At 47.3% G+C, this 22454-nt stretch overlaps 1 protein-coding gene across 1 annotated transcript in view; it reads left to right on the top strand.

The window, feature by feature from the left end:
- Nucleotides 1–3296: 3296 nt before the first annotated feature.
- The window catches only part of NDUFA4L2 (NDUFA4 mitochondrial complex associated like 2), a 29605-nt gene continuing 10447 nt past the window's right edge, over nucleotides 3297–22454 (top strand). The window contains exons 1-2 of the mRNA XM_083486817.1: nucleotides 3297–3510; nucleotides 15438–15526. Coding sequence (XP_083342943.1) covers nucleotides 3409–3510; nucleotides 15438–15526 — 191 coding nt within the window. The 5' untranslated portion in view covers nucleotides 3297–3408. The remainder of the gene's footprint in view (nucleotides 3511–15437; nucleotides 15527–22454) is intronic.

Below are 22454 nucleotides of genomic sequence, written 5' to 3'. Positions count from 1 at the left end.
CTTCCCTGACTCTAAGCTCCATGCCCCTTTATTCTGCTATATCCTAGATTTCTTTCCTGTCCTGTTATCCCTTGTGTAATTTAAAACAACAACAGCAACTCAGCCAAACTGACAGCTTTTCCTTTCCTCACAGAAGCTGAATTGCAAGCTATTCCCTGAACATCCTGTGCCATCACACTAGCTCAGTCAATCAGTGTCAGAGGCTTCACCACCACAAGCTCAATACAATATAGAAAGATCATGGCACTTTCACTACACATTAGAAAGTGCTTCATGATTTAGCTTTCCAACACATCCACAAGCTAAGTTAGGCTGAGTGGCAATGCGTTGCTCACGGACATCTGGTGCACTTCCTGAATGAAAAGGGGATGTGATGTGAGGCATCTTTCATGTCTAAATTGAACAGTCTGGCCACTTCACCTGTCTAGCTGTGATCATTTCTGACTTTGTCCTTTGCTCCCATCCTAGAGCTAACAACAAAATCCAGGAGTTCAGAGATGGCCCGTGATATTTTGGGGACTGCCTATCTAAACAGTGTTCCATGTGGCCATAAAAATAAACAGAAGAACTGACAATTGGATGCCCCAAAAACTTCTTCCTGAGGTGGGTCACCTCACTCTGCCTAAAGTCAAAGCCAGCCCCATAGGAGTTGTTGCTCACCATGTTTTCTGACAGCTTGAAGCAGAAGCCAGCAAATCATGATCCTGCCCCAAGACTAGCATCAGGCCCAGCCCTACAAGCCACCCTTTTAATTTCCCACAATGCTCCTGTCTTGGCATCACCTCGGGGCTTTGTGGGAAATTTAAAGGGTGGCTAGACCCAGTTGTCCAGCCCTGCTTGGAGGGTGCCTCCACAGCCTGCTAAGTCCCCCAGGGCCCACTGATACTGGGCCCCACTGACACTTTGCCCAGGGGCCCTCAAACCTGGAACTGACTCAGTCTGCCCCACCTTACTCTGGCCAAAATATTTCATTACATATCCAGATCTGGGAGCAGAAAATATGGATCCCTATGTTCTAACAATCACATTTCCACTCTGACTGAGCCTACTAGGGAGAAATTACCAGGTATCACATTGTCCATTTCTTTGCTCCCCCTAAAACCCAACATAAAACACACTATCACTCTAGCAATATGTTTTTGACTGCAATGCCCATCATCCCTGACCATTGGACTTGGACTTGCTGGCTAGAGTTGATGGGTGCTGGGAGTCCAACATCATCTCAAGGGCACCAGCTGCACTAGTTTTTACTGCACTAGTAAAACATGCACTAGAAGGCTGTACTAGTTTTTACAAGAGCAGGAAATAAGGCTGAGCATCCTGCTTTTCCATCCCATCTCATTACATTTTATAGCCCACATCCCATCCCTTGCCAAAGGTTGGAAAGCAAACTGCCCTAGTTGCCCCCTGCCTGCTCCAACTACTGGATTCTGCAGTCTCTGCTAGCAACAGCAAGCCTGCTACTAATGAAGGAAAGTTTTGTTTCCATTCAAGAAGCCAGGTGGAAAGCGAGGGGAAACACTGTGTGTGTGTGTGTGTGTGTGTGTGTGTGTGTGTGTGTGTGTGTGTAAAAGCAATGCAGGTTGATGGCCCCATCAGTTATAAATGTCACCCTCGCCTGGTGTGAAGTGTAGGGACCCAGCAGCAAACATACCTGCGTTTTGTTTGTATGAAAAATAAATTGATTGCAGGCTGGCATATGGTGGAGAGACGTGCATTTTGTCGGCCTTGGCAAATATTCCCGGCTCAGCCCTGCAAGGGGTGCGGAGAAGACGCAGTCGCAAAAATTGTACATTTCTTGAAGGCTGTGCATAGCACAGACAAGGCAGCGAGCCAAGCTACATGCAAGCTGTGTGATCAGTGTAACATGTAGCTCGGCTCTATGGTGGAGAGATGTACAGTATGTCCATCTCCCAGGAAAGTGCTTTGTCTTTCTATGTCTTTTATCCCCTTCATGAGGGGGAAGCAAACAAAGAAATTAATTTCAAGACAATGACATTTTGAGAACCATGTAGGCAGCTTGGATAGATTTTGACAGGCTGTGGTCCCCAACATACACAGTAATAGCATCTTCCAGATGCACAGAAACAGCTCTGTGCCTCTTTAGGATCAATTCACATGTCTTTTAGGCCCAGGATGAACCTTGTGGGTGATTCATGTGAGCTCCAAGCCTCCAGCCTCTTTCTAGGCTTGCAGCTGGAGGCATCCTTGGGCACTCGGAGAACCCAGAGCCTAGCAAGACAGAGGAAAGTCATTTTTTAGTAAAAGGTGAAAGATTTATACGATCTGAGGTGAAACCACAATATTGACAGAGGAAGGCCATTTGAGGTTCCCAAAGGTTGCTTGGCGCAGTATCTCAGGATCACTCAGCTCCTGGAGTGCTTAGCATAGGTACATGGCAAGGTATTGTCCCCCAAACTTCGGGCCATTTGGCAGTCTTGGTGCTAACAGCCAGCAAAGTGGAACACTGGCAGGGGCCCAAATAAGCTGGGGGCTCCCAAGTATATTGCAAAAAAGGGTGAGGGTTTTTTGTTTAACTTCTCTCACAGTGGGTCCCTACTCTGCACACACTTTCCCCAGCCTCCCCCCCCTTGCCATATAGTTGTGTCTAACATTACTTCCCCCCCCCACCCTGATTTAATGAAGGGAGGGGGAAGAAAAGAAAAGAAAAACGAGAATGAGAAAAAGGTGAATGGAAGGGGAGAAACACCACCAGCTCACACCAAGAAGCAATAACTTTGGTCTCCTCTTTCTTTGCAAAACCATCCACAAAAGAGTCTACCCAGGTTTCGCTAGTCTAAGCAAGTTTCCCTAGAAGTACCATATAATTGGAAGGCACCACAAGGGTAATCTAGTCCAACCCCCTGCAAGGAGGACTTTTTGGCCCACAACCCTGAGATTGAGAGTCTCATGTTCTACCTTCTAAGCTACCTGCCCCACAAGACGGGGACTTGCCTCCAGCTCCCGCGAAGAGCATCTTCCGCGCCGCCCACTCAGGGCGCCTCTTGCGCCTCTCAACTGCTCCTTGGCCCGCAGAAAAGCAGCAGGTGACCCCACTTCCTCCCCTCACCAAGTTCCACGCCACGGGAGTTTCGCCTTGGGGAACTGATCAGCCCAATGGATCATAGGACTGTCTACCACTGCAATGCAGGAGTCTTTTGCCCCACAGGGGACTCGAACCCAGGACCTGATATTAAGGGTCTCCTGCAGACACTCTGGCCTCACAAGTAGACCCCCGCCTCCACCAACCGAATAAAAGAAACTTTCCTCTCCCTCCCGCTCTTGTTTTGCCTGAGGTCCCCCAACTTCCCTCCCTCGCTCCCAGCCGCCCTCCCCGCGGGTCCCGGAGGCGGGCACAGACGCTGCTGGGACGCGCTGGGCTGCTGTGGAGCCACCGGAGCCGAGGAGATGGAAGGCGAGGAAGCCAGCGCGACTGCCCAGCCCGGCCCCGGAGCGAAGGGCGCCCCTCTGAGGGGCAGATTCTCCCGGCAGCTCAAGAGACATCCAGGAGTGAGTCACCTCTTTCCCGCTTGACCCCTTAGCCTAAGAGTAGTGACTCCCAACCCCACTCCCCCGCCCACCTGCACAGTAGCCCCAAACCCTCAGCACCCACAACCCTAAACCTTCCTTTCCTTCTCTCGCCGCCCCCTGCACAGAAAGGACTGCTGAGCATCCCGCCGCTGCAGGCAGAAACTCGCCAGGTGCAGCTTCCCCCTAATAAAGAGAAGCAGCTTTCCTCTTAGCACTTTGTCTGTACGGTTGGGGGAGAGAGAAGCTGCACCAGCCCGCTTGCTTGCTTGCTTGCTTGCTTATTTGCCTTCCCCACACCCGGGAGGCACAGGAACCTGCTTTTGTTTGTTTTTAAATGAAAATGAAACGTGAGAACCAGCCACCTCCATTTCCCCTGTCCCAAGGAGCGAGGTGTTCCAGGCTTCTTTCTTCCACGCTCCCCTTCTCTGTCAGGCTCCCACTCCTGCCTTCCTATGGGGAATGGCAGCAGCTCAGCAGGAGAGCCCTGACTGCGCGCAAAGTCTCGGGTTCGATCCCCAACATCTCCAGGCAGGGCAGGGAAGACGCCTTGCCTGAAACCTGCAGAATCCCTGCTCTTCAGGGCTCTTCCACACTTGCCTTCTGCCTGGGCTTCCTAGGCAAAGATCTGCACTTTCCCACCCGTGTTTTTCTTTTGCCCCGCAGCTTTCCCCTGGAAAACCCGCTCTTTATCGCTGAATCAGAGCCAAAGGCAATTCGGGTTTTCCGCAATCGTGAAGAGCAGGTTTTCATGGGGAAAGCATCAGAACAAAAACCAACCAGCCAACGAACCCTTGGATCTCGACCTCGAAAGCCTTGAGTTATAACTAGAAACACAGAGCAAAGGTAACTGTGGATGATCCCTCAGTGTTAACAGTGATGTGCTGGATGGACACAAGGGTCTGACTTGGTAGATGGATGGCAGCTTCCTGCGTCCCCTCTACCCCCAGCCACGTTTGAGCCTTATCCTATAACCTCTAACCCTATAAAGACATTATAAAGACTCTAACCCTAACTCTTTGCATTCAAGAGGAGCATATCGTCCATAGCTGCTTCCTTCTAAGCCCACTCAGGAGAAAAGATACCTGCTTCCTCTGCTAGCCGGATTCCTGTCAAGCCCCTCAGTGACGCAGTTAGGTAGTTGTAGACCATAGGCGGTGGCTCCTAGGGGCTGAAGCACTTGCAGACCCAACATGGTTTTGTGTTTTTTTGAGGGGGCCTTTTTTTGTTCAGATTTTTTTGTTGTTCAGTCATCCTGAGAAGCTGGTGCCTCTGCTATATAGTCAGAGTGGGGCTGAATTCCCAACAGCCCCAAGCCTGAATAGCCAGCGGTCAGGGATGATGAAAACCGTAGCCTCAAAATATCTGAAGGCAGGGCTAGTGCAGGACATTTTGGCGCCTGAGGAGGACCACAAAATGGCACCCCCACCTCCCCACCTGGGAATAAGGGTTGAGTGAAGATCTACATCAGGAACAAGGGGGAAATGAAGAGCTACGTCAGGATCTGCTGCCAGTGGCGTAGGAAGGAGGGTGCGGTGGGTGCAGGCTGCCTCGGGTGTCATCACTGAGGGGGGCGACAAAATGGCAGAAATATGTGTTTTTGAATAAATAACTTCTGCACCCACCGCAGGCCCTTCCTACGCCGCTGCAGGAGCCCTCTCCCCTTGAGTGATTTCCAGAAACCAGAAGCATTAATGCCTCCAACTTTATGGCTAGTAGCCTTCGACAGCCCTTGCCTCCATGAATCTGCCTAATCCAGAGGCATAGCTAGGTGAGGCGGGGGGCACTGGGCGCCACACCGTGGGGCATGCAACATGCCTGAGCCACACTTCTCCCCTGAGGGGGAGGCGGCGGGTGGACTGCCTGCAACCTCAACGCTGCAGTTGAGGGGGTGGCTGTGGAGAGGCTCCACACAGCGTGCCCTGCCTTGGCTCACCCCACCCCCATGGGCAGCTTGCCCCGCCACCAGGGGCGACTCGCTCCACCCCCCAGCTGCAGGGCGTGCGCACCGCCCCGGGCACCCGAGTGGCTAGCTATGCCGCTGTCTGCTGCCCTATCTGGATCACCTTGCCTCATGGGTGGGCCGGCCCTGTCAGAAGGGCCCTTAGACACTATTTTAGACACTGGACTTTATGCCACCCCCCACCATTAGGGTTGCCATATTTCAAAAAGTAAAATCCAGGACCCCCTGAAATTTGTTGGGCTTGAAAACCTCAATTTTTTCAATTGACTTACCTGAGATCCAGGACAAATCCGCCCCCCAGGTAAATCCAGACATATGGCAGCCCTACTCACCATATAACAATCCCCTGATTCTTTTGAGGGGGGGGAGCATGACTGTTTAAAGTGACATAATTGTGCTTTGACGGTATGGGGCAGGTGGATAGTTTCATGGGATTCAAAGGCATCTTTCTTTCTCTCTTTCTCCCAAAAATATTTATTTATTTACTTGCTAGCCCAGGCTTTTGAGCTTTTCTCTCCCTCTACCCATAGAGGCAAGCTTATGCATATTTAATTCTTGGTAGTTTGTTCCCTAACCCTAGATGTCCGTGGACGGCTGGCGCGCAATTGGCAAGAGGGGAGATTTGATGTGTTGTTATTTACCTTGTTATATTGGATGTCTCTAAGGGGTTTTTCAACACTCTAAGAATAAATCAACACACAGCAGGTTCCAATTCGCCCCCCCCCATCAAATTCGAAAGCCAGCTTAAGGTGGTTCCCCGCCCCCATCTTTCCCCTCATGTGTTGTGATCTAACTGTTCCCCCCACTTCAGAAATTTCAGTGACAGAATGGAAAACCTACAACCCACCCCCCTTTATCCCGTCTCCCAAAGCCATTGTCTCGCTTTCCATCAAAAATTCATGACAGGGATTTTGTTTACAAATATGAATAAACCCTGATAAATTATATATGCCCATGAGGCCTTGATATAAATACAATTTCCCCTCTCACAGGCTAAAAAATGGGGGAGGGGGGAAATGGACTTGCCTGAGCTGGCTACACACACACACACACACACACACACACACACACACGGGAGGGGAGAATAAAGGAGAACAGCTTTCCCATTCCATACAGGGAAGGATACATAAACACTTAAAACCAGATTTTCTCTTAAAGGTTACTGGTTTTCGCTTGCTATAGATCTGCACTTGGTCTCATCCGAGGAATTTTATTCAAGCATTGGCAAATGGACAATCTAACCAACCTCCTAGAGACAATCTAACTCTCGGAACATCCCCACCCCACAGCTCTAGACCACAACCACTCTCAGCAAGCAGCATCCTGGAGGGTCCGTTTATCTCTCAGAATCCTGGAGGGTCCGTTTATCTCTCAGAATCCTGGAGGGTCCGTTTATCTCTCAGAATCCACCAGTTCCCACAACATAGATGTCCCAAAACAGTGCTAATGGCAGGTAGCAGTTGACATCTGCTGAGAAGTGCTAAAAGAAAATAAAAGATGGGGGAGATAGAAGAAAAAAGAAATGCTGTCACTATAACACCCACCCACCCAAGCCGCCAGTATTTGGGGTACCTCCAAACTGTCACTATTTTGTAGGAGAGCTTCAGGTCCATACTGGGAAATTTAGGCTTGTGCAATTGAAGCAGATTAAGGGGCTCTTTCACCCTGGTGCAACAAATCTAATAATAATAATAATAATAATAATAATAATAATAATAATAATAGACTTTTTGCAGTTAGGGAAATGACAACAAAATGCATTGAAAAGTGTGAGATGAATGAATGAGTAATAGGAAGATGTGTATGAACACTAGGGTTATAACTTTTTCTTACAACCTCATGTTCCTGTAGCTTAGTTAGATGAATTTTTGCCTAAAAACAAAGGAATTAACTGTAATTTCCAAATCTTTTGAAAAAAGGTCACCCCAAAATCAATAAATTGATTTTTGTATACCGTATATAACAGTATAATGCATTATGTAATTATTACATAATAATGTTAATTATGTATTAAAATACAGGAAAAATAGAGCTTGCAATTTTTCTAATACTTGTACAATGTTTTGTACGGCAAGTCCTAGGCGCTGAGGTTTTACCCACAGCGCCACCTGCGTCCCTAGATACAGTGGTACCTCAGGTTAATAACTTAATTTGTTCTGGAGATCCGTTCTTAACCTGAAACTGTTCTTAACCTGAAGCACCACTTTAGCTAATGGGGCCTCCCGCTGCTGCTGCTGCTGCTGCTGCTGCTGCTGCCGCTGCGCCACCGCGCCGCCGCTGCACAATTTCTGTTCTCATCCTGAAGCAAAGTTCTTAACCTGAGGTACTATTTATGGGTTAGCAGAGTCTGTAACCTGAAGCGTCTGTAACCCGAGGTACCACTGTATTCACCAAGATTTCCTATTGGGGTAAGCAATTATGGGGGAGTGGGGAAGCAAGCAAACTCTAGTGCACATGTGCACCCACTATCAACGTTTTAAAAAGGGCATTCCGAAATTCTTCCCACAGAGGCTAAAAGGAGAGAAAAGGAGACAATGATTTACCAGAGACAGATGCTAGGAAACCGGGACTGTCCCTGGGAAATAGCAGCAGTTGGAGAGGGTGCAAAGGGTTAACTGTGAGCGCTAAGGTCTGCCTGCCTCTGATAGGTTGAAAGAAGTAGGGGGATTGGTGCAGCCCTGACACACCATCCATTATCCACCATCAGCTGTTCTTTGCACCATCCATGTGGATCAGCATTTTCACCTTGCAACAGCTTCTCCTGCTGCTGTGTGGCTGCACTTCCCAGGGTGCCCAACTGCCTCAGCCTATGATTAATGCCAACTCCACATCTACCACCAACTGAGCAGAAAGGAAGGAAGGAAGGAAGGAAGGAAGGAAGGAAGGAAGGAAGGAAGGAAGGAAGGAAGGAAGGAAAAGGCTTGCAACCCCAGAACTCTGCTGGTGGTACAGAAACAGAGCGGAAACATGCCATTGTCACAAAGCAAGGCTGATGAGAAGCAGTAGCAGTGTTGCCTGGTGGTGATGGGATTTTGTGAAGTTCTCTCTCTCAGAGTAGCAGAGACTTGGCCCTATAGTTGTCTTGCACATGTAGAAGAAGAAAAAGCTGGACCGGGAGCATGGACATAGCCAGGATTTATGATAGGGGGCAGGCTTAATGTTAGGGGGGAAGAACCTCAGTTATCTTCATTGATTTACAGTGGTACCTCGGGCTACATACGCTTCAGGTTACAGACTTCGCTAACCCAGAAATAGTACCTCAGGTTAAGAACTTTGCTTCAGGATGAGAACAGAAATTGTGGTCCACTGGCGTGGCGGCAGCAGGAGGCCCCATTAGCTAAAGTGGTGCTTCAGGTTAAGAACAGTTTCAGGTTAAGAACGGACATCCAGAATGAATTAAGTACTTAACCCGAGGTACCACTGTACTTGATCTGTGGGGGCAGGTGCTCCCTCCCCCCGGTATGCCCAAAGCCAGGAGAAAAGTCCCACATCCAGTAATTCCTAGATGGCAGCTACACTCCTGCACTCTCTTTCCACGACTGGCAACCTTTGCTCTTCTTTCACCATTTTGCTGCCCCTACTCCTAGGGCAAGGGAAGAGAACAAGGCCAGACAATGTGGGGGCTGTTGGGAGTCCAGTAATAAATGGAGGGCACCACCATGTCTCTGGACTAGAGTTCTCAGCAAAATAAGAACACAGGAAGTTGCCTTATGACAAGACAAATCATAAATCCACCATGCTCAGCACTGTCTGCAATGACATACCACCCAACTTTTTCTGATTGATACCAGGGTGGAATCTACACGCATATTAAAAAACGCTGTGAAATGCTTTTTTAAAAAACGTTTTGAAAAATATATTGAATTTGCCATAGCTCATTGTTGCCATCTAGTGTCATATATTGCACTTTACTTAAAAAGTCATATATTGCACTTAAAACGTTTTATTTGCAGCTGTATAGTCAAGTCCCAGGACACACTCCCAGGTGAGTAGAGTGCGGTGTTCTTGCCCCTTCAAAGCACTTTTTGGGGGCGTAATCTCATGCGGTGCTCCAAAACACACATTTTTGACTGCTGCACAAGGTCACAGTTCTCCCCAATGCTTGGGGGGGGGGGGCAAGAGCGCAGCATGAGAGCAAGCAAGATTACAGCACCTAAAATGGCACCATGACCTCATGTGTAAAAATGGGACACTTGGCAGGTATGCAATGCCTGGCAATGGCTCTCCAGGGCTTCAGAGAAGGAGTCTTTTCCAGCCCTAACTGGAGATCCCAGGGATGGAACCTGAGGCCTCTTGTGCGCACAGCAGATGTTCTGTCACTAAAACACAAGTCCTAGTGCCGTAGTAAATTGTACTTGCTCTTCCCACCCACCTCTCTACCTTTCCTTTCTTCATTCCCTTTCATTTTCTTTTTTGTAATTTGCATTAGGTAATTCCATCAAGTTGGCGGGGGGGGGGGGACGGGACACATACATCTGAAAACATGCAAAAAGAGGAGTCAGGAAGAAACCTGAACAAGTACTCAGGTCACATCCTCAGAAGAATGCAGGAGTCTGGGTGCAATGACGAGCCAGAGACAGAAGAGTGGGCTAAGCACAACTTTACTGGTGACAGCACACCAGTGGTTCAGTGCAGCATAGGGCAATGTTCTATCCATTGGGCAGCCTACCCCAGCCTGCCCACAGTAGGATTTCACTCCAGGCCACCTCCGCTGGGATGTGCCTCTCACCAGCCAGGGCCAGCGGCGGGCTCTGGGAGGTGGGCAGGGCTCGCCTGAGACAGCCATAGCATGGAAGCATGACCATCTAGGAACCAGCTCTCTCCCCCCTTCCTGCCCCTGTGGCGTTAGTGTGCAACAAGGGCCTGTCACAGAAAGCAAGATCTTCCCTAGGTATTTCCTATAGCTCCTTAAGGAGACCTATGTACCTAGGGCTGCTTTTTTCCAAGAGGTAATATTCCTGACACCCGCAAAGTTGTTGAGCTTTTGGGGTAAAAATAAAAAGGTAAAGGCCCCCTGACAGTTAAGTCCAGTTGCAGACGACTCTGGGGTTGCGGTGCTCATCTTGCTTTACAGGCCGAGGGAGCCCGTGTTTGTCCACAGACAGTTTTTCTGGCTCATGTGGCCAGCATGACTAAGCCGCTTCTGGCAAACCAGAGCAGCGCACGGAAACGCCGTTTACCTTCCTGCTGGAGCGGTACCTATTTATATACTTGCACTTTGAGGTGCTTTTGAACTGCTAGGTTGGCAGGAGCAGGGACCGAGCAATGGGAGCTCACCCCGTCACGGGGATTCGAACCACCAACCTTCTGATCGGCAAGCCCAAGAAGCTCAGTGGTTTAGACCACAGCACCACCCGCGTCCCCCCAAATACAGTGGTTTTCCATCACGTTGCCATACATCTGGGTTTTCCCTGACATTTTGCTCCTGGCGCCATTTCCCCCACGATGCCATTTTTTCCCCGGAAACCAGGACATGTCAGGAATTTTTGTGATGTATGGCAAACCTAGACCTATCTCACATTGAAGTAAAGCAGCCCTGCTTATCCACAGCCTTGGCATCTATCAATCATCTATCTATCTATCTATCTATCTATCTGTCTATCTATCTATCTATCAATCTATCAATCTATCTATTTAAGATTATTTTTAAAATTTGACTAGTGCATCACATAATAACATTTGTAGATTGTTGCTGGATCCGGCCAGTGGCCCATCTGCCCAGCATCCTGTTCTCACAGTGGACAACCAGATTCCCATGGGAAGCCTGCAAGCAGGAGCTGAACGCAACAGTACTCTCCCCTCCGGGACTGAGACGTACGCTGCCTCTGACTGGCTAGTAGCCATAGGTAGCCTTCTCCTCCAGGAGTTTGTTTAATCCTATTTTTAAGGCATCTAAGTTGGTGCCCCCCCCACCTCAGGTGTGAGCAAATTCACTAGTTTAACTATGTGATTGTGGGAAGGACTTCCTTTCATTTTGCCTGCCCTGAATATCCCAACATTCCACTTCACTAGATGCCCCCAAGTTCTGATGTCCTGAGAAAGGCAGAAAAACCTTTCCCTGTCCTCTTTCTCCATGCCATGCATAATGTTATACAAGCCTATTCCTCACCTTTTATCTGAACTAATATAGGAAACAGTGTCACTGTGGCTGCTACTACCACCAGCTTCCTATCTTGTTGGATCCCTTAAAACTAGCACCCTTTGCTAAGCCTTTAGAAAACACAGAAGAGGACAATCTGAGAGCCTCCATGGCTAAATTTAAATATTAAGCGGCCCTCATGCTTTGTTTACACAACATTTTCTGAGATACTTTCTGGAACTCACACTTCAAAATGCTTTTGAATGGGGTGGGTTGAGGTGGAACAACTTGCATCCTCTGAAATCCTGGAGAACAGGAAAGCCGTTTGGAAAACGCATCAGCAGTGCAACGTTTTTCTATCCTCTGCATGGCTTACATGCCGACTTCCATAGTGCCACAGCAGCTTTCTTCCCAGTGGCAGCCAAATTCATGCGTTTATCCCCAGTGAGTTGCCCATCCTCAGATGTTCCCCCAGAATTAATAACCCAGAAGACGCCAGCAGCAGATGGTGAAATACGTCTGTAATCCCTGACTCTCTGCAGAGGTGCCAGAAGTCCCTGGGACTGTGGCGTCATTCTTTATTATCCGGTGTGTTTCAGCTAGAAGCCACTGCCAGGTCCACCTGGCATGGGGCCGGCACACAATGTGAAAAAAGGAAAATCATTACTTCTCGACAACTCTAACCTCCTGAATCGCACCTGGCGTCCGCTGAAAGTTGGATGCGCCAAAGGGTGTGAGGTGGGGAGGGTAGCCGTGCCTCCGACTAAGCATGCTGAGATGTTAAAAGAAAATGGGGAAATGAATGGGACACTGCCTGGTCACAAGCAAAGTTGTGGGGTTCATGGTGGCCAAATTATTCTAGATTCCAGAAGGATGCCAACAAGTCTCCCAGTGGGAGATTAAGAATGGATAGGAACCCAGGAAGCTGCCCTGCCTTTTACCAAGTCAGACCATTGGTCCATCGAGCTCATGGCAGTGGCTGCTCAGGAATGCTCCCTCAGGAATGGATCTTTCCAAGTCCTACCTGGAGGTGCTGGGGATTGAACCTGGGACCTTCTGCATGCAAAGCAGGTACTCTACTGCTGAGCCATGGCCCTTTCTGGACCGGAATAAAATATTCCACGATGGGAATAAAACCTATGAATTCTTATTCCCAACTCTTTCTTGCCCCTTGTGTTACATCAACCCTCAGAGAAAATTATGTGAAGTGACATTCGTTGGGGAGATCTTAGAACAAAATATCTTTGGGATATATATCCCAACAGATAGAGTTTTCAGTACCTGGATTCCTAGCCCTGTCAAAGATCACAGCCTGTAATCAATCAGAAAACTCATATTTATGTGAACGCCTTGCCCCTCTACTTCCCAGATTCCACTCTGTGTTCTGGGGTAGGCAATGTTTTGATTTGCTTCTATGGCAATAGTTAGGATTATAAACTCCTGGCTATTTGTTTCCTAGAGGGCAGGGGGGGAGACACAGAGGTTCATTATGCGCCAAACATCTAGCTGGGCATGAGGGGCCAGTGCAATTTGGGAAAGGTCAAGCGGCTGCTGTATCTGTTTGGATTGAGGCTTTGCACCTTCAGCCTCCTGGGGATTCATATAGCAGGCTAGGAAGGAAATTACCTTGGAATTGGATACAAAAGCTGTTGGCGTTCAGGGCAGCTTCGTTAAATAGGGATGGTAGCTGGAGCCCAAGAGGCAAGCAAACGTAAACATTTTGTGTATGTGGGTGTGCACGTGTGTTGTAGGGATTTGGAGAGAAGTGTTGCTGTAGAAAACAGCCTCAGAATCAAACTATTGGCAGGCAAAGTATTCAGCACTGGACATCAAGTTTGGCTGGAAAGCAAGCAGTAGTGCACCAGATAGTGGAAATAGGATTGTTCCCCTTGCTGTATGTTCCACAGTAGTCTCTGATCAAACCAGTTTTGAAGGCTTTTGTGACGCTACCCAAATCTGCAAAACCTGCTTACCAGAGGCAAAAGTTGGGATGGGGTACACAACATGAAAAGCAACCATACTCTATCATATCACTTTCAACACTCTGAAAAGCAGCAGTCGTCTGTGTCGAGCCTTATGCCCCATTCCAAACCACCAGCAGCAACCAATAATGCCCAGCTCGATTAGTTGAGAATACTTTTGCTGGGAGTATTTGGGATGGACATCTCCAGAAGGTGATGCTCCACCCTATGGACCCTCCAATGTGGGGTGTCACAATGGTCAGCCTTATACCTCATGCTGTTTAACATCTACATGAAACCACTGAGGAGGATCGTCCGGGAATTTGAACGGCATTGTCATCACTATGCAGATGAAACACCTCTCTATTTATCCTTTGCATCTGCAGCTGAGGCAGTGGATGGTCTAGACTCAGTGATGGACTGGACAAATGCTGGTTAAACTGAAGCTCCACCTGGTTCTTTTGACTGTACTGGTGGGGTCAACCTGTTTTAGGTAGGGTTGCATTCCCTTTAAAGAGGCTGGTGCTCAGTTTGGGGGTTCTTGGATCCACTATGGTCACTCAAGGCACGAGTAGTTTTGGTATCATGAAGTACCTTCCTTCAGCTTCAGTTGGTGGCCCAACTGTGACCCTGACTAGATATTCAAGGCAAGCAAACAGAAAATATTTCTTTACAAAACACATGGGGGAAAGCAAGGATGCAGCTATGCCTCCTGACCAGAAGAAAACATTCTCTACCATGTCCTCTATATCAGCATTTAAGATTTAACCATGCATTGACCACGTACTTTCAGACTGTTGTAACCATATGGACTAGGAACTTTTTATATATTAAAAAAGTTGAAAGAAAGCTGAAATTGTTAGAATGATTATTCCTCTCCAGAAGGTCGGATCCCAATATTCTGTGTTAATTAAACCTCATTCCACAAACTGGTTCCTGGAAAGAGGAAGCCAGTTGGATCTCACCAGACAACATGCTCCATGTCTTGGGTGCCACAGTGGGCAAGGCCCTTCACCACACTTTCACAACAATGACACTTAAGACAGTGGGAGGATATGCTAAAGGGCTGCCCATTTCCTTGTCCTCAATGGATGGCAGGACTGTGTGGAAGGAGACATTCCTATAGGAATGCCTGTACCATAAATAAGCATTAATCCATCTTTTTACTGCTCTCCACTAATTTTGAGAACAGCAGATTGACTACGATGTGGTTAAGTAGAAAATGACATTGAGGAAGGAAGGAAGGAAGGAAGGAAGGAAGGAAGGAAGGAAGGAAGGAAGATTGGATTGGGGTGTGAGGAAGAAAACTCAGTGTGAACAAGAGAGGTCAAGAATGGCTAAGTGGATTGATAAAAATCAATCTGAGTTGGATGGAGAAGTGCAAAAGTGAAGATACTAAGTGTATCACAATAAATAATGGCTTTCATTTACCAGACAAAGGTGCTCATCTTCTCATCTCCCACAAATAGCAACCACAGCTCCATCAGTTACATCGCTGTTGACAAAACACCCCTCATAACCATCTCCCTCAGGGCTCAGCAGGCAGAGGGAGAAAATACATGCTTCCTTCTACTGCCCCTAGACTTCCCCACTCACCCACCAATATGCTCCAATATCCAGTGTTAAGAGGCCTTGCTCTCCCCCATCCCGGGAGGTATGGGGAGTGGCAGGCAATTTCTCATCCCCAGATCCAATTCCTCCCCTAGATATGTCTATTTTTCTCCCCCCTCTTTTAATTCAGTCACTCAAACTGACAGCTACACTGTGTACTAGAGCTTGGCTATACGATTGCTGTGCCATATTTTCCCTGTAAATCTCCTGATGTGTCAGGGCTCCCTTTAACTCCCCAGTCCCCCTGATAAATATTCATTTTCTTCACGTATTTTTCATCTCTCTCTCTCTCCAGCTCATCCCCCTCATTGGCTTCATTGGACTCGGACTGGGCAGCGCTGCCCTCTACCTCTTGCGGCTGGCCATCTACAGCCCCGACGTGAGGTACGTTTCTGGAGGGAGATCACTACTCGGCTGCAATGAGAATGAGTTAGGCGCAGCATAGTCACAGGCATCAGCATCAGTTCATTCGTATGCCACTCTCCTGTGCTAAACCATGCTCAAAACGACTCACATTTGCAAAGTTTTCAGAATAAAATATAATAACATTTCCAGATCATTCACTGATAGTTGCAAAACATAAATAAAACACAGATAGCAATAGGCCTGATGCTATTAATAGACCTGTGTGGATTTGTAATGCTTTGTTCACCCATTTCTGGTAGGGCATCCACACAATACCATCATTCAATCATAGTCATCCTGAATTCTCCCTGCGCTTCTTCCCACTCCCCCCCCCCCCAGACCAGGGAGACTTATTTTTCAGAAGAAATGGAAGGTGCAGCCAGTGGTGTCCCCCCCCCAAAAAAATAGGTGCTGCTACACATCCATGCCCCCCCACCCCCTTCCCCTGCCACGACTTGCCTGCCCACCTACCCCCTCTCTCCCTCACCGCTTCCCACACTGCTGCCACCACTTCCTGTGGCTGCAGGCATAGCCTCCCAGAGGTGCTTTGGCACCAGTCTTTAACTATCGCCAAAGCACCTCTTACAATCACCTGGAAGACTCTTTGGCGATCGTAAAAGGGTGATGTCAGTAGACATAGATGGAAGTGACCAAGTAATTCTAGCATAATGTTTAGCTGAGGATATCACCATATGTTTCAATAGTTTTTAAAGAAATAGATCCATGTTCTCAAAATTATGTCAAGAAGGTCTAGCCAGTGCTTAATTTTGAAAGCAAAAGGTGCCTCGGAATAATAATAATAATAATAATAATAATAATAATAATAATAATAATAATAATTTTTTTTTTCTACTCCACCCATCTGGCTGGGTTTCCACAGCCACTCTGGGAGGCTTTCAACAGAACATTAAAAACAGAATAAAACTGCAAACATTAAAAACTTCCCTAAAAAGAGCTGCCTTCAGATGTCTTCTAAAAGTCGGGTAGTTGTTTATTTCCTTGACATCTGGTGGGAGGGCGTTCCACAGGGCGGGCACCACTACCTAGAAGGCCCTCTGCCTGGTTCCCTGTAACCTTACTTCTCGCAGTGAGGGAACGGCCAGAAGGCCCTCGGCGCTGGACCTCAGTGTCTGGGCTGAATGATGGGGGTGGAGACGCTCCTTCAGGTATACTAGATGTACTGTCTGCCTTGGGAAGGAAGCCCTGCTCAGCTGTTCAGCGATAAGTGAAAGAGGCTTTGTACATGTCCTATAGTAATCAAGCAACATACATGTGTGAACTATAGACCTACATCTCCCCACCCCATCATTCCAGCACTGCTTTCTACATTGCAGCGGGGCAGAGTCTATACAGTGGGTGTGACTGACTTGCACTGACACCATTGCAAGCCCTTGCACAGTCCCAATAAGTGGCTGTTCCATTCTGCTATTGGGACCCTGTAGTTCCCCAATAGCACACTGGCAAATAGCCAAGGTGGAACTAATGGCTGGATTTGCAGTTTGCACCTGTGCAAAACTGCCCTGGAAAAAAATGGAGGAAGGAACAGCAAGGGGCAAATGGCTATTCATCCCTCTCTCACAGTTGCCTATGCCTGCCTGCCAAACACCAGGCCGCTGCGCCTCTGGCAAGTGCACCGTGAGTCACCCTTTGAAGATGCCTAATGCTTTTATAATATCTGTTTGCTTCTGCTAAAACTATCATTGATTCAATTTGACACCATCTGCCCAGGGCACTTAGCAAAGCAATTATCAGCTCTAGAGCCCCTGTGCCTGGGATTGAGCTGTGCACACAACACTTGAACAGACGTCCGGGGATGTTCACCAGCCTCTTAACAGGCATTGGCAAAGCCAGCTCTGAATTTTTGTAGGGCCCTCCATGGGCCCTCCTAGTCCCATTGCGCCCCTAGACAAGAGAAGACCATGTCCTAGAGAATGTACAGTGTGCTTTCCCTTTCCACTGTGTAACCACAGTCAGCTTCAAAAGCCAGGGAATAGGGGGAGGGACTTCCAAAGCAAAGGTGGTTATTTCCACCACTCATGTCATCAATTTCTGTTTATTATCTGTGTAGATCTGAACCCAAATCCCCTGTGCTAGGGTGGTTCTCTTTCTCATGCCCCCTGCCCTCTCTGTGTAGTGGAAACTGAGGCTAATCCCCTTAACAGTTTCTGAGTCCTCCCAGCAAAGGTCTGTCACTACTAACTGCTGGTTCTGGCCAAAGAAATGAAGGAAAAAATAAAACCCAGGGGTTGCTACCATTGAAATTAATGAAGCATAAATGTATTATGTCCATTAATTTGAATGGATCTAATCTGAGTAGGACTAGCATTGGAAACAACCCCAAGCATGGATGTGGGATGAGGTAGAAGCATCCAGATTTGGTTTCTCCGCCCCTGTCAATGCAAGCGCCTTCTTTTATCATCAGTGCCTGATTCCCACATGGAAAGTTTGGTCTCCTGCTTCCTGTCTAGGGCCAAAGTGTTAAAGGAGCAGGAAGGAGTTCATGAGTGTGTGGGAAAGAGTTTCTCGTGGGAACTTTCCTGGCCTTGATCTCCAGGACTGTTTTTTGGGCTTAACCTCTCCCCGTCCCAACCCACATCATGAGCTGCTTGTTCACAAATACCTCAAAGCTAAAATGAAAAACAGCTCTGAGATACTTAATGTTTCAACAACAATCACCCTTAGGAGATGAAATGACAAGGACAGATTCGCCCCGCCCCACCAGCTTAGCTGGTGTCTCTTGAAATCTCATAGTCCTATCTCCAGGATTTGAAAGATCTCAGGCACTGGTCCACCAATCCCTTTCTCCTTACAGTCAAACCATCATCTGTTATCTTTTTTCTTTTGAACCACAGTGTGTCTTCAGCAGCTCATAGGCATGTCTAAACTACAAACTTGCATCAGTTTTATACCAGAGAGATATCTGTGTTTGTCAGTTGCAGCAGAATCAACAAATATTGTTATGGCAGTTTGATACCTTCTTAAAGAAATGGCTTCCTGCAAAGAATCCTGGGGATTGTCATTCAGGAAGATGCTAAATATTCCTCTGGCTCTAAGTCCTGGCCCTAGCCCTGGCTCTAAGCCCTAGCCCTGGCCCTACCTCTACCTCTACCTCCAGGACTTCCATGATGATTGTAGTGCAGAAATGACCAGCATGTATTCCTCTTGCTAGGAGAGTTGGGCACTCTGGAATTAGAGCCAATACCATACTTTCCCACATTAAATCCTTAAAAGTACCAGAAGAGAGCAGACTAGCTAAGGGTGTTCCTCTCCCAAACTGACTGACACTTGCTGGGTATAACCTTCTTTATGTATTCGATCCGAAGGATTTGAACCACTGACCTTCTGATTGGCAAGCCCAAGAGGCTCAGTGCCACCCGCATCCCAAGGTAGGGACAGGTAGGAGGACATCACCACACACATTAGTAGGTGACCATCTTTAGCTCCTTGCCATGGAACGTTTCATATGCTGCAGATCAAGTTGCATTGCTGCCAAAGGCACCAGGCCATTCTGGAGAAGGATGTTGGTTTGTTGGTTTGTTTGTCTGTGGTGGTAGGCTGCTCTTATTATTGTATATTGACAGCAGTGTTTTCTGGGACAGGGCTGAGGAAGGACACAATGGAAGAAATATGGGTGGGGAGAGATGGGTTCAGGGCTCGCCCAAAGCATGCTGCTGCCTGAGGCAAAAAACAAAATGGTGCCCTCTACATTGACTGAGTTGGCAGTTGACTCTTACTTCAGCACTGGCATTCTGCACCACATCTGTGATAGAGAGCCACATTAGGAGACCCAGGACAGACTAGGTGGCAACAAACGAGAATGGCTGTGAGCCTTGGGAGGAACAGCCACCTGTTGCACTTGTCCTATTCTGCCTAATGGTTGGACCAGCCCTGTTATAGATTTGAAAGAGACAGGGGGAGATCTGTGACTAAGACCTGCATAGGTCTTGTCACTGGTACACACATAATTGAGAAAGATTGAATATCCCTGTAAATCCATGGTTATCTAGCCTCTGACCTTGTTCCCAGAAGGAAGAAACAGAATCTCACCTTTGGGGGAAAGCAGGAGGCTGCAGAGCCTGGGGGCAACCCAAGCTGCTGATGCTCTCACCACAGGGTCTGAGATAGTGTCTTCTTGCCAGGTCCACAGGCATGGTGGATGAACAAGCAAGTGGCAGAGACCATACGCTCATTCCGCAATGAGGTGTGAGGGGCAAATCATACCTGGGGCATCAGTACAGCCACCTTCAGCCTCTGTGGCAAAATAGGCGCAGCAGCACATGGGGTTACTCCTCTCTACAGGTTTTCTTCTCCAATGTACCTGCTCACACATGCCCCAGCAGAACACATCTGCGGCTGGTCCTGGAGCCACGGGTATAATTCCCAGCTCTGTCATTACATTGCAAGGTTAGCCTTTGGCAAGTTGCTGTTTCTCAGCCCCCGTCTCCCTTTTGTAGGGACTAATAATGACAACTCACAGCTTCACTAAAGGTGGTAAATACTTCTGCACTTTGCAAGAGTTTTATCAGTAATCATTTTCGATATCAACACAGAGATCCCATCAGCAACTCTCCCCATTTCTGGGGATCCTTTTCCTCATGGGCACTGAGCAAGCAGAGCTGGAATAATGCAGTCCAGAGGGAATGTGTGGATAAACATAGCAATGACCATAGGGATTAAGATATATACACAACTAATCAGAAAAACATGGCCCACTGGCACCTGGTGCCCATTGGGTCTGGGAGGGTGGAAGGTCAACAGAAGGTGGAGACAGAACTAATGACAGAACCAATGTCCTCATCCCTGCTGAGTTCTACAAGGACAGAGACCGAGAGGGGGGAGGCTGACAGGCAGTGCCATCCCTTGGAATGGATATAAGCAAGGAGGCAGGCAAATGGGGGCAGGCTAAGGTTGGTGGTCCAGGGTCCCATTTTCCTTAATGGACCAGCCTATACTGCCAGACTGGAATGAAGGGGTGACCGAATCTGTCTATTTCAGTTTCTCTCAGTGTCTCATTTTTATTTATTATGTTATATTATTTATTTGACAATGTTTATATACAGCTTGATTGAAAAGGTTTTTCCAACCTTACATTCAGATCTCAAATTTTCCACATCAACTTTTGTTTTTTTTTAAACCTCATCATGAAAATTCATCAGCATTTTAGTGCGAACGTCTCTTAAAATATTCATTTTCGTACGCAGTCTTGCCTAATATACACATTTTTGCAAACCAATTTCCCATAATATAATGCATTTTTCTATGTTATTTTCATGAATATATGCATTTTTGTGCACATGACTTGGTTGGAGAACCACACAGAAGAATATGGAACAGTGTGAATTTCAAAAGATGGCTGTGTTTTGGTCTGCATATTGTTTCAGAAAGTTCACTTTTAAATGCAAACCGAATAGGATTTCTCTCCCATCCCAATGGAATGAACAGGAGAGCTGGAGGAATGTAAATTCTGTGGTCAGGTTTAGTGAAATTTAGGGTAGCCAGATGCCAAAGAGAAGAGAGCTCCTACTTATACTTTTAATAGTTGTTTAGAAGATGGAATTTGGTAGGGGTCAGCTTTCCATCTCCCAGCGCTGCACAGGGGAGCCAAGCTGGACCTGTTGAAATTTCCTTTGCTGTATATCTATTAGGAATACAAGAGAGAGCCCTGCTCTGCTTGGCATCAGGTCACTCTAGTGATGAAATTCTAATTGCCTGCCTCTTCTGAAGCACAACAGCATAACTTAATTTGAAAATACATGGATAAGACAACCAGCAATGGAAGAAATAACAAGAAGGAGGCACACATGGATCTTAGCTAGATGGACAAAATAAACCAGAGGCAAAGAATGACCTAAGGTGGCCTGTGAACTCATACCATTAATAACTGAGGAGACTCCCCAGAGGAGCTCAGAGGTGGGACAGCGGGGGGTATGTGGAGAAATTCATTTGATTCGTATTTCAGTTTGCACCTGCCTAATTCATACTTCCTGAACCAATATGTGAACTGAAGCACAACTGTACCTTGCAATTCTTCTTTGTGCTTCTACAAAATTTGGGATCTTTAATGCTAAAAAAGCATACAAATATTTGTGCATCAGGGGCAAGTGTGAAAATAACTAAACTATACAGCAATTATGAAGCAATGTTTAGGAAAATGTATGTATTGGGCAAAATTTCATTAAAAATGTGCATATTAGGAGAAAGTTGTACAAAAAGGCTTGATTTTTGTGGGGCTTAAAGAGAAAAAATCTGCTGTGGAAATAGGCAGACTGAATTGAAGCTTGGAAAAAATGGGAAATTGAGAGAAACCTAAATTGACAGCTTCATTTATCCGCAGCTCAGAGTACAAGGTGCAACTTTAGGATGGGGTGGCTTTGTTATTTTTAAAGGCTGGGAATCCCTAGCATAAAAGGATTTGTGTTTGGGTGCACAGAATGAAAGAGAAAGGCTGAGATGGGATGGCAGGATATTCGTTTGTTGTTCACTGACAGGCAGATACCTAAATATCTATACATGTGAGACCAGCCGTACAGATTACCGAATATCCTGGAGAGAGGCACGCGTGTGCCTGTGTGGCGGAGGGCAAATGTGGCTTCTCCAGGGGACCCACGATCTCGGTTCATTTCCTCCTTTTGGATCCACAGCTACAAGCAGCTGGAGTTCTAATATGGCTCCATGCCTGGCAGTCTCCCCAGCAGCCAGTTGTCATAGCTACAGGAGTTCACAGGAGTCTCTCAAGTTTTTTTAGTGTTAATTTTGAAGGCTTAATTCCATCTCTTCAGCGTCACACATGGAGATCTTGTCCTTGTTCTCCTTAACACCCCGTGTGAGGTAGCTGTGACTGCTTCAGAGTAAGGACTGCTGGGCGGGGGGAGAGATTTTGACTGGAAGTTAGAAGACAAGTAGTAGG

This window comes from Podarcis liolepis, assembly GCF_965112155.1.
Source record: "Podarcis liolepis genome assembly, chromosome: 2".
NCBI classification, from domain to species: Eukaryota; Metazoa; Chordata; class Lepidosauria; order Squamata; family Lacertidae; genus Podarcis; species Podarcis liolepis.
This window is presented reverse-complemented; position numbering and strand designations above follow the sequence as displayed.